The sequence below is a fragment of the Dipodomys merriami genome, unplaced genomic scaffold (genome assembly GCF_024711535.1).
Source record: "Dipodomys merriami isolate MVZ:Mamm:240054 unplaced genomic scaffold, mDipMer1.0.p SCAF_94, whole genome shotgun sequence".
Taxonomy (NCBI): Eukaryota; Metazoa; Chordata; class Mammalia; order Rodentia; family Heteromyidae; genus Dipodomys; species Dipodomys merriami.
The window spans coordinates 1,485,032-1,497,970 of record NW_027206557.1 but is presented as its reverse complement, the minus strand read 5'-3'; the positions used below and the strand labels follow the sequence as shown (position 1 = coordinate 1,497,970).

At 40.6% G+C, this 12,939-nt stretch overlaps 1 protein-coding gene across 3 annotated transcripts in view; it reads right to left on the bottom strand.

Annotated features, from left to right (window-relative positions):
• Window positions 1-12,939, bottom strand: part of Aoah (acyloxyacyl hydrolase) — a 152,881-nt gene that overhangs the window by 111,995 nt on the left and 27,947 nt on the right. For 2 of the 3 annotated variants that reach the window (XM_070014188.1, XM_070014189.1), the window contains exons 3-4: window positions 6,741-6,807; window positions 1,664-1,763 (exon numbers count right to left, since the gene is read on the bottom strand). In XM_070014188.1, the coding sequence (XP_069870289.1) occupies window positions 1,664-1,763; window positions 6,741-6,807 (167 nt within the window). Of the gene's footprint in view, window positions 1-1,663; window positions 1,764-6,740; window positions 6,808-8,536; window positions 8,614-12,939 lie in introns of those variants that run through there. The other variant, XM_070014190.1, reaches the window with a different exon arrangement.

Sequence of the window (12,939 nt, the reverse complement as noted above, 5' to 3'; positions counted from 1 at the left end):
GAAGATCTGGATGTAGAGAACTAAAGACTACCATTTTAAAGGGGGCAATTTGAAGTGGAGCACTCTGTGAGCCTGTACAGCTATAGGTTTATGGCACGTGCGACATGATGCCATTATGGAACTTGTAAAGCCTACATCCCTGGCTGCTGTGCTTTGGGTGGGAACTGTCCCCCATAGCCCATGAGCTGAGGGCCTGGCTCTCCAGGGAGCAGGCCCAGGGGTGGAGCGCTGGGGAAGGCCTGGGTGTCAGCGGACTCATCCTTCAGTGGGGGTTCATAACTTAATGGGTGACCTGGGGATGCTGGAAAGCCTCAGGAGTGTGCCCTGTGGGGGGGGGCTCCTTGCTCCTCTTCTCAGTCTGTCTCTGTCTCTGTCTGTCTCTCTGTGTTTCTGTCTCTCTGTCTCTGTCTCTGTCTCTGTCTCTCTCTCTCTCTCTGCTTCCTGGCCACCTGGTATGAGCAGCTTTATCCCCTCCCACTCTTCCACCACCATGATGTTCCTCACTATGGAGCCGAGAGAGTCGCCGTGGACATGAAAGGTCTGAAACTGCAGGTAACGATCAAACCTTCCCTCTTTTTTAAAAGACTGCTTCTGTCAGGAGTTTTGTTGTAGGGATGAAAGCTGACCACCACACTTGGCGTTCTACACAGAGATGACACACACGCTCCCTCTGTAATACCAAACAACCATGGCAATGCTACGATATTCACCTGCCATTTAAACATGAGTCATGGGTTTTTTTTCCCCTTCAGTTAAAAATTAAAAAAATTAACACTTCCAGAAAGTAGTGGAACTCACAGCTTCTCAGGAAGAACTGGAGAAATGTAGTTGGCACAAAGTCGGCGACCTATCTTCCTGCCTCAGGAGACGGGTTGATGATATTTAATACTGCTAGTCAGCAAAATTGTGTGCCTTGGTTAGGATGTAAGTTATTACAACTGATTTCATTTCAACATGAGTACAAAGAAAATGATCATTAAAGCAGAAGCCTACTGTAGCATATACAGAAAACCATAACAACCCACAATTTCAGGAAAAGAGGTATGGAAAATCTTTTCTGATAAGAAGCTTGTGAAAATCACTACTGTGAAGCCTAATTAGATTTAATATTCTATGTTGGTCTGGAGTGTGGGAGGGGATTGTGTTCACTTGGGCAGCCTACTTTCTGATTGCAATCCAATTAAAGGTTGCTCAACATAATACACAGGATGCTATGGACAACTGTTTCTAAATGATAATGATAGTAATAATCCTATGAGATACCATTTTTATTAATACTTTTTAATGTGTTAAAGCCAATATGTGTTAGCTGATTTCCAATGATAGTGCTGTGAAAGAATGCTTTCCTATACCGATAGATTCATTAAAGACAATAAAGCTTGAACTAAGGTAATCAACTATCCAGTTTTTTCCCAGAATGTGAGACGTTTAGTCCTTTTCCTAGAAAAGCCCTTCACAGTATGGGGTGAAGTGGGTCAGCTGATCAGCTCTGTTCCCCAATGCCAGCCCAGCCCGTGACAGCTGCACAGCCAAGACATTGTTCACAGCCTGGGGAAAGGGTCAGGGGTGAATCTAAAGAGTAATTGGAAATACCATCTTGTTCCCAAACCATGGAACAGATGAGGCTGAGCACTGCTTTGTGATGAGAGTGAAACCTACTCACCTTGGGAAGCGGGTAAAGATGGCACTGGGGTTGTCCAGCAGCTTGCTTACAAAATTCTAGTGTGTGACACACTACATCTGCATTCACAGCTGTACCGAGCCTGGAGGGACATAGGCAGAGCAAAGGCCAGTAAGCTTTTCCAGGCAGCAGGAATAGAAGCTATCTCAAAAGAAGGTAGATGCCCAGAATGGGCTGTCATGCCCTTAACTCATCACCCAACCCTGGAGCCCCATTTGGTGGAGGGGCTGATGATAACCTTGCACCCTGATCTTACCTTCATTTAGAACAAGCTCCTGGGGGACAGAGAGAGGCCAGCACAGCCCCGAGTTATAAGATTCTCTATAAGGGAAGCCCCAAAGCCAATTGGGGAGGGGACAATGGACAGGGCTATCCTTTAATGAGAATAATATTTTGAAATTTACAGGGCTTTATAGCACAACATAATTTAGGATGCAGTCTTAAAAACCTAAATTATTTTCTAAGTTATAACCCAAATTATGTCTTCATCTTTAAAGTACAAGCATATTATACTCTGTGTGTGTGTGTGTGTGTGTGTGTGTGTGTGTGTGTGTGTGTGTGTGTGTGGTGTTGGTATGTTGGCTTAAACTCAGGACCTTAGGCTCTTACTTAGTGTTTTTGCTCTGGGCTGGTGCTCTACCACTTAAGCCATACCTCAACTGCACACTTTTTTGCTGGTTAATTGGAGATAAGGGTCTCTTGGATTTGTCTGTCTGGACTAGCTTTGAGCTGCAATCCTCAGATCCCAGCCTCCTGAGTAGCTGGGATTATAGGTGTGAGCCACCTGGTTCATGTTTCTTATTCTTCTGGAAGAAAACACAATATAGTTCACTTGTTTCTATGACTGGGGATGGTCATGGGAAATGTTCAAATACTTTGATTTGTGTCTAGGTTTGAAGGGCAGTAGCAAAAGTTTGATGTTCATTTCCATTTTGTTACTTCCAAAAACTTTACTGATCAAAAAAAATTCATATTAAATGTGCTGCTTTGCATGAAATAGCAAAGTACTCAAGCACAATACTTATTTAAACCAAAACAACAAACCACAAACCACTGGGAAATGCAATTGGGGTAAATCCTTGAATGGTATGGGTGAACAGTGGTGAATTATAGAAAACACTTTTGAGGTTTCTTCCAGGATCACATGACCATCAACTATCTGCCTTCTCTCCCAAGGGGTGGACACCTGAAAACCATCTGTAGTCAGTAGTTCCATATTTTATATCAGGGCACTTATATCAGGACACTTCCAAGATACTTTAACAAATGCGGGAAATTGCAGATAGTATGGGTACACCCACACCCATTATAAAGTTTAACTTGTAAATTAGGCATCATAAGAGATGAACAATAATTCATATTAGTAAAAATAGAAATTCTAATATTATTCACAGTAAAAGTTATGAAAACTGATTAGATCTGTATTTCTGGAATATTCTATTTCCTATTTTGGGGTCACAATTGATGGTGGGTAACTAGACTCTGTGCTCTTCCAGCCAGCTGACCAATTAGATTCTCTCTAAGGAAAATTTGGACTTGAGATTACAAGTCAGGATTTAAGAAAGACACCCATACACCCATGTTCATTGCTTCACTGTTCAGATGCCCTACAACCGATGAGTAAGTTTTAAAAAAATGTAGTATGCAGGTACACAATGGAATTTAATTCATATGTCAGAAAGAATAATGTACGTCATTTGCAGGGAAACAAATGGACCTGGAAAGATGTATGTTGCAGAAAGGAAATCAGGCTCAGAGAGACACTGGAACATATTTTCTCTCATGTCTGGAAGATAGATCTAAATCATAAACATATATGAAAATACATTGTAAGCCATATGTGTATACACAGTCAAACTGACTAGAGCATGGAACACACAGGAGTGGATTCTTATGGTGTAGCTCATTTGACCAATCAACTGATAGCTGAACAAAATGAACGCCAAGAAGTTGGAACTTGTTCTGTCTGAGGTGGGTGAAGCTTAAAGGCAGTTGGGTAGATGAATGGAAACAGGAATGATGGGTGTAAATAGTCGCAATTCTCAATATACAGATGTGAAAATGGAACCAGGTCACTTGAGAGGGTGGGTGGAGTTGGGCTAGATACAGAATGACAGAGGGGGCTTCACTAATCAAGTTGTCTTACGCTTATAATGGATATGTGCAACTATTTAGAGATAACAATGACAACAACAATAACAATCATGTTTCAGTTTCAGTCTGGGATATTCTCCTAAGAAGAGGAACCATAGTGAGCTGGGGAAGTCCTTTCCCACGATATGGACTGTCTGGAAAGCTAGACAGCAGGGAACAGAACCCAGGGATATAGGGTGAGGAAGCCTGGGTTCCTTGGTTTCCTCGTCCTGTTTTCAGCTCTTTTGTAGGTCTGGATACCTCCCTGCCCTTGAGTTACAGGATGTTGTCCGTCCTATGTTATTTAGATCTGCCCCTGCAATCACAATGACTATCATAATCACAATTACGATTACCCTACCATCATCTTCTTGTACCCCTCCCAGCTCCTCCTCTTCCTGCTCTTTTCTTTTCTTTTCTTTTCTTTTCTCTTTTCTTTTCTCTTTTCTCTTTTCTCTTTTCTTTCTTTCTTTCTTTCTTTCTTTCTTTCTTTCTTTCTTTCTTTCTTTCTTTCTCTTTCTTTCTTTCTTTCTCTTTCTTTCTTTCTTTCTTTCTTTCTTTCTTTCTTTCTTTCTTTCTTTCTTTCTTTCTTTCTTTCTTTCCTTCTTTCTTTCTTTCTTTGTTTTTTTGTTGGTCATGGGGCTTGAACTCTGGGCCTGGGTGCTGTCCCTTAGCTCTTCAGCTCAAGGCTAGCGCTTTACCACTTGAGCCACAATGCCACTTCCTGCTCTTCCTTTTTCATAAACCAGGCCACAATGCTTTTGTTTCTGTGACTGCCTTCAGCCACAGGTCAATCTCTGAGTTCCTTTGCTCCATGTGGCCTGGAGCCTGAATAGAAGACATTGAATTTGTTCCGTGTTCCACTCTCATCTGCACCTGATTTCCCTGACACAGGCTCAGAACCCCCTACCACCAGAGGAGATATTTTGCCTAGACATGCAGAATAGCAAATGAGATTTAGAAAGAGTAAAAACAACAACAAATGAAAACCTTTGCTTCCTACTCAGTGAGCAAGTAGCAGTTTTCATGCTCATTGAACATCCAAACACCTTTTAAACTCTCTAATAATTTTTCTTTTTTTTTTTAAACTAGGACTATCAGTCCTTCAAATGCAGAAGGGGCCTTAAGAATTGATGCCCACCCTTTTCCCTTCTGCTTGTACCCTCATCTACTTTGTACTAGAGAAAAATGTATCTTATCCCACACGGTCAGGTCATAGAATTCTGCATAGATAGAGGCAAGCTGTGTCTGTGAGGATGCTCAGGCTGGGAGTGTGGGTCCCCAAGTTGCATTCCAGCTAATGAAGGAGCTAACAAAATGGCTTCTCTTTCTGAGAAGGTCTTTGAATTCATCCTGAGAGTCTCCTATTGTCCAGGGGTGGAGGAGGGTGGGGCAGGCATGGTGGGAATGTAGGAGACCAAGTCTTTCAAGCACTGGGGCAAGCTGTCTGTGACAGATAAAAACCCATGATCACAACTAATGTCTACCAAGGCCTTGTAAATCAGGAGAGGATGCTTGTTTTCTCACATCTGTTTTCAACTTAATGGGTCATTTGTTTAATTAATGAATGCTGTCTTTATGGGGGGTCTGGTATTTAGGGGACTGGGGAGTGATAAATAGGAGTCTGTTTAATCTCTGTTTTTAACCTAAGGATTCCAGTCCATCTGTAACAATCCTGGCCCACCAGAGCCAAACCATAATATCAGGCAGAGCCCATTCTCCTTTGCCTTCAGGTAGAACACAATCTCAAGCAAGTGAACCTGATGTGGAAATTTGATCTCAGGGTCTTCAACTTGCTAGGTCTTCAACTCTAACAGGAGAGCCAAGGCCCTGGCCCTATTTGCTTCAGTTAGACAAGTAGGGTCTTCTATTTATTGCCAGGCTTGCTTGAGCCACTATCTTTCAATGGATGTCTCCCTCATAACTGGGTTTACATATGTGTTACTACCAGGTTTCATTGGTTCAGAGTTGGGAGCTGGTTACAAGCAAACTTTTTGTTGAGGTGGCTCAAACTGTGATCCTCTCCATGTCTGTCTCTTCAGTAGCAAGGATTACAAGTGTGAGCCACAGTACTTTCCCCAGTATTTTAGGTCTCACTTATTTTGCTTAACATGATGATCTCTAGTTTCATTTTCCTACAAATTATCTATTTTCATTCTTTATGTTTGAATAAAACTCCATTGTGTGTATATATATATATATATATATATATATATATTATAATTTCTTTATCTATTCATCAGCATGGATACCTAGGCTGATTCTATAGCTTGTCTATTGTGAATAGTGCCATGATAAATGTGACAGTGCAGGTATTTGATTCTTCTGGTTCTATGCTCAGGGATTATGTGGCTGGGTCCTTTAGTAGTTTTATAGAAATCTCTACACAAATTTCCATACTGGCTGAACCAATTTACATTCCCTCCCCAAAGTGTATAAGAATTTATTTCTCCCACATTCTTGTGTTTGATTTCTTGGTGATGGCTGTTCTGGCTGGGTTGAGATGAACTCTCAATGTAGTTTTCATTTGCATTTCCTTCATGGCCAAGAAAGTTGAACCTTTGTTCCCTGGAGGAATGAGGCCAGGGAGTCCAAGGAGGGAGAGGGGTTGGAGGGAGAAGGGTTGGAGGGAGAGGATCAACTAACCACTCTGCTGACCAACAGCACAGGATTGGGTCCTTTGTCAGTGTTATGTGTGAAATTGCCTTTGAAAGGCCCTTAGAGAGGATTAAGCAGGATTCCTGCACTGTGATTTAAGCAGAACTTTATCTAGAATGGCAAACTATATAGAACAGGTCTCACTGTTCCACAATTAACAAGGTATGAAATAAAATGCTCACATCCTTGAAAAGGGCTGAATTGAAATCCGCCCTCCTCCCAGGTTGCAGCAGCCAGAGCAGATTTACCTTTACTGTGTCGTACTCACAGTTTTATGATGTCTGGCCCAAACATGTGCACCACTAAGTGACAGGTGGCTTTCAAGGACAGTTTTTCTAAAAGAAATAACAAAGGAAACATCAGATATACTTTTATCATGATGAATTAAAAATATTTAATAATCTTTAAGTGGCTGCACAAAGCGTTTCAATTCAACATGTCAGTTTAGGAGCACAATGCATCTTGATCCATGTCCCCCTTCCATTATGATGAGTGTAAGGTAAGAGTTAATGATTATCTTTATGAGCAACTACAGTTGAGTGATCAATCAGTGACCCATCTGTAATTTTAGAGATAATATCTCTATTAAAATGTAGTTTCTACCCCAATTTTTATGTGAGTTCCACTTTACTATGTCTGCTAAAGATTACCTGTTTATTATATGAGAAAAAGAGTTAGATCTTGGGTTCTCATCTTTTTTTTATTACAGAAGAGACTATCTAAATGTTGTATATTGTGTTGAAGTCTAACGGAACATGACTTCAGACGAGTAATCTGGGATGCGGATCTGTTAGAAACATTCTTCTCTTGCATTCATTAACAAGAGAAGACTTCACCCTGGCTGGTTGGCTTTGCTGTTATCCTGGAGAGAAAAGCAGTGACAAGTCCTTCGTCCACTACCTTGATATCAGAGAACAAGACACACACACACACACACACACACACACACACACACACACACACATCTCTATTGTCTTAGGAGAAAACAGAGGTTTGTGGACAGATCCATCTCCATGTTGCTCCTCCACTGTGTGAGTCTGTGGTGAGAGACTTAGAACCTGAGATGAGTTAGGAACAGCTGTCCTGTCCTGGGGGAAGTGGACCCTACTGAGAACTTAGGGGGCCACCTTGTGTCTCAGATTTGAGTCATAAATGAGGTGGTGAAAACAGTGAAAGAAACGAGAAATCTCCCCAGCACTTCTGTTTTAATAAATGGTAAATACTGTGAACTGAAATAGATCTATTCACATCATTTGGGATTTTATATGAAAAGGTGAGAATTTGAACACACTGTGCTCTTAGCATAGGCAGTTAAAAGCATATTCCCATGTACTCCTGACCTTAATGAAGCAAAGAATGACCAGGGAATTCTAGGGGCAACAGCATGATAGTGAATTAGCTACTAGAGATGAAATAGAAGACGTAAGGTGCAGAAATGGAGTCAAGAGACAATTTGAGTAGACATATAACTAGTAGAGAGATGAAATCAGTGATACAAAAATTCACAAAGGAAAGTCCAGGTCCAGATAGCTTCACTGGTTTTCTGTTTTGTTGGTTAAGACAGGGTCTCCCTGTGACTCAGCTTCCTGAGTGCTGATATTATAGGCATGCACCACCATGCCCTGCATTTCTGATGAATTCTGACAAACATAAAGAATTATTAGCAGTTCAGAGCATCTTTTTTCAACCCTATGGAATATAATGGCAAAGGTCCGTAGCAAAATACCACCAAGCCAAATATAAAGCAATGCAGAAAAATGTATACACTGTGATCAAGGAGCATTTATTTCAAGAATGCTAGATTTGGCATCTTAAAATCAACTAACATATTTGCCACTTCAATAAAGGACAAGTCATATGTTCATTATTTAATAGATGTAAAAGATATTATACCATACCTTCATGATAAAAGAACCCCAAACCAAATAAAAGTAGTAATAGAAACAAGCTTCTTTAAAATGATAAAGGTCATCTACAAAATCCCACAGGTGTTCAGTGGCAAAACACAATGTTTTCCCTTAAAGTAAAGAAAAGGAAGAATTATCCTCTGTCACCTTTACTTACCATTATTCTGGAAGCTCTCCCCAGGATAACAAGAAAAAGTAAAAATCATCCAGATGGAAAGAGAGAAAACTATCATGCAGATGGCATCGTCTTGCAGGTAGACTGTCCTAAGGAGTCCATTAAAAAGTTAAGCTTGGTGCTGCTGTAATCCTAGCTTCTCAGGAAACTGCAGTCTGGAGGATCACAGTCCAAGGGCAGCCTAGGCAGAAAAGTTTACTAGATTCTGTCTCTAAAGTCAAGAGCAGGTCTGTGGGCATAGTTAAAATGGTAAAATACTAGCCTAGCAGGTGTGAGGTCCTGAGTTGAAACCCCAGTACTGCCAATATGTGTGTGGGTGTGGGTGTGTGAGTGTACATGTGTGTATGTCTTATATACAAACTAGAGCTGAGGGAATGTCTCTCAAGTGGTAGAGTACATGCCTAGAAAACACAAGGCATTGAGTGCAAATCCCCAGCACTGCTAATACACACACACACACACACACACACACACACACACACACACACACATTAAGAACTAAAAAATGAGTTTAGCAGAGTGATACAAATACAAATAATGCAAAATCAGTTATACTCCTGTAAAAGAAAAATGAGTAAATAAAAGTGAAGTTCAGGAAACAAAAAATTCAGTTGTAAGATCATCCCAAAGAAGTGAATACTTAGAAATGTTTTAAGTGCAAAAATGGCTTTGAAACTACTTTTCCCAAAGTAGTTAAATTAGACCTAGACAAATGGAACGGCAGCCTGTGCTTATTGATCGGCAGGCTTAATGTTGTTAACATTTCCCAAACTGCTCCCCAGATTCAGTTATCTCTATCAAAACCCCAACTGTCTTCAGAAACAGATCAGCTGATCCAAACCTTTGTGAGGGACTCTAAGGGACTCAGAATAGTTACCACAATCATGAAAAAGAAAAAAGAAGCTATTTCCTAATTTCAAAACTATAAAGCTACAATAACCAGAGATGTTGGTATTAGAGTAAGGCTAGACATACAAACCAGTGAGACAGAATCAAGAGTCTAGCAACCAAACCTTAAAATTAGTGAATTGAGTTTTGACAGTTCTAGGAAAGTTTCAGTGGGGAATTTAACAAATAGTACTGTTTAATCTGAAGATGGCTTCCTACTTAAACTCTCTTTGTTGCCTTGGAACATTTCAAGACAAATCTGATCACAAAGAGTGACTGGCTAAACAAGAGTTTAGGACAAGAATTAGAAAGAGGAGTCAAGTTAAGGGTAAGAATGCTTTGGTCCCACTTCTTTTGTTGAAATAAGTAAAATAGCCAGAGGTATTTTTTTTTCTTTTAATCCTCAGAATAAACAGTTTGTTGACAGGATGGATGCTAGATCCTTGGAAGAAAGTTTATTATAGAGTTGGTCTGCTTGTTGTAATTCTGATGAATTTTCACGGGATTGTTACCTATTGAGTTCCTCTCAAAAAATTGTGTTGGGGTAGATCAAGGGAGTTTATTCAGGAAGCCTTGCCCTGGTAATTAAGTGACATGTGACATGTTTGGAGGTTTTCTGAACTTTAGTGGCTAGTTTTGTTTAATGAGAGATTCAAGCGTAATTAAGAATGAGTAAATTAGTTGACTATAAAAAGGATGACAGTTTGCGGATAAACTTTTAACACAATGAAAAGACGCAGTCCAATTAAAAATTGTGCTGAACATGTGAATAGTTACATTGCTAAAAGTGACCCCAGAACTGGGAAGGTGGTTCAGTGGTAGAGTGCCTGCCTTGCATGCATGAGACCCGGAGTTCAATTCCTCAGCACCACATAAGCAGAAAAAGCTTGAAGTGGTGCTGTGGCTCAAGTGGTAGAGTGCTAGCCTTGAGCTGAAGAGCTGAGAGACAGTGCCCAGGCCAGAGTTCAGGCTCCACAACCCACAACAACAACAAAAGTGATCCTAAAATGCCCAATAAGCATGGAAAATCATGCTTAATATCATTAGCCAGTGAGAAAATAGAAATCAAACTAAGATGACATACAATTTTACACTCATTATGATGTTTTCTAGTAAGAAGGAATAGTAAACATTGGGGATGTTGAAATATGAGAAAACTATAATGTTGTGCTGGTAGAATGATGCAGCCTCTTTGGTAATTGGGCCAGCAGTTTAAGTTTTTGAGGGAAGACTTGAAACATTTTCCATAGGATCCAGAAATTCTATATTAATTTCTTAACCTTGACTTAATTGACGTTCAAACCTTCAAAGAAGCATTGTCTATACTAGCCATTCCAGTGCCCATCAACAAATGGACTGATAACATGTTGACATATACATAATGAAGTACTACTTAGCCATTAAAACTATGATGTTCTGAGAGGTGATACAATATGAATGAATAATGAATTTGTGTATCATGTTAAATGAAAGAAGTCATTACCGTAAGTGAAAAAAAGTCAGAGAGGAGTAAACATTGTATAACTCAATTTATTTAGTTAATTTACAGAGACAGAAAGCTGATAAGCAGTTATCAGGGGCTAGGGAAACTTAGGTGTTTGGAAAGGCAGCTAAAGAGTATAAGATTTCTTTCTAACACAATGAAAATGTTTGAAAGTTGATTGTGATGATGGATGCACAACTCAGTAAAGACAGTGAAAACTCCAAATTTTTATGTTTCTTTTATATGTGCCAGTTATGAAATTTATCTGTCAAAACCAATGTCCCCTCCTCCTTCCAGGGGCTCCTTGTTTTTAGAGGTGCTACTGATGGGGCAGTCAGGAAGCTTAGATGTTACAGATTTAGAGACCACCATCACCTTCCCAGAGCCTCTGACCTTGGAGGAGTTAGTTCCCTTCTGTGTGCTTTGATTTCCTTATTTGAAAAAAGTAGCCATGGAATTTGGCCTCCTTATGGAACATGTTTTAAGTTTAATGAATTTTGTAAGAGAGGTTCAAAATTCAGTGAAGGAGCCGGGCTGTTTGGCAACATAGTGTAAAGTATTGCTAATGTAGAACTAGCTTAGCCCAAAGCAGAACAATTTAAAAATAGACGTCAGTGTATTCTTTGATTGACTTGTATTACTAGCTGAGAGGCAACAAAATTCATCTTCTTTCCTGTAAGATCAGAGGTACTGGTGCCTTGTGTTTCTTAGAATTGTTTTGGTCACAGTAAAGTGTATCTCTGTAGCTTTCCCCTCTCTGGAGCAGGCTTCTTGGAACTTGGTGAAGGTTTGCTTGAGCACCACTAGAGAAATGGTGAGAGTGTGAGACAGATGGAGCCCCAAAATATGGGAGGACAAAAGGCGGAAGAAGTACACAAAGAAGCAGAAACGAGTGAAATTTCTGGAAAGAGCCAGTTCTTCCCAGTTGGCCATGATGGCATGCTATTCTACAGCTGAAGAACAGACTCACATTAGCATACTGATCATAACATACTGCTATGGTGTTTTGGGAACGTAAGCCTCAAGGCAATAGAGTTTAGAGGAAGGGTATAAGAAGAAGCCATTGCTCTGGTGAATGAATGAATGTCATAGTGCCAGAGAGATCTCATTTATTACAGTCCTGAGTTTGGCACTCTTGCTCTCTGACCTTGCCCTCTCTTGTACTTTCTGTCTTCTGCATGAGATGACATGGCAAGATGGCCTGCACTGGAAGCTCAGGCTGAGCCCTGGGGCTCCACAGCTCCCCAGAACGGGGGGGGGGGGATGAGTGACCCCATATTGCACAGAGCAGTGGCTTTCAGACTGTGCGTCACCATGACTGACTCCATTTTAGAAAACAGCTGCTTGATATGATCATATAAAATGATGCTTATTGAAGTGAACGCCAAGAAATGGAAGCAAAAGTGGGCCCAAACTCTGGGTCTGAGCACTGTCCCTGAGCTCTTCAGCTCAAGGCCAGCGTTCTACCTCTTGAACCACAGCACTGCTTCCAGCTTTTTCTGTTTATGTAGTGCTGAGGAATCAAACCCAGTGCCTCATGCATGCAAGGCAAGCAGTCTGCTGAACCATCTTCCCAGCCCAACAAGAGGCATTTTATTGTACTGTTTGTGGTTTTTTTTTTTAGTTTCCTTGTTGTTGTTGTTGTTTGGTTTATTGCCTTCTGTTGCTGTTCTTGATTTCTGTACACAAAAATGGTGGGACAAAGGGTAAACCAATTCAGCAGTGAAACCCACTAGACACTTTGCTGGAAATGAACTGTACAAATTGGTGGGGAGGGAAGTTGGGAGAGGAAAAACTGAGAGAGAATGAAGGAGGGGTGACACTGTTCAAAAGGAAATGTACTCACTACCTGACTTACGTAACTGTAATTCATCTGTACATCACCTTTGCAGTAGAATTTTTAAAATTTAAAAAAAAAAAAAGAAACATGGGCTGGGAAGGTGGCTCAGTGGTAGAGCGTTTGCCTTGCATGCATGAGGCCATGGGTTTGATTCCTCAGCACCACATAAGCAAA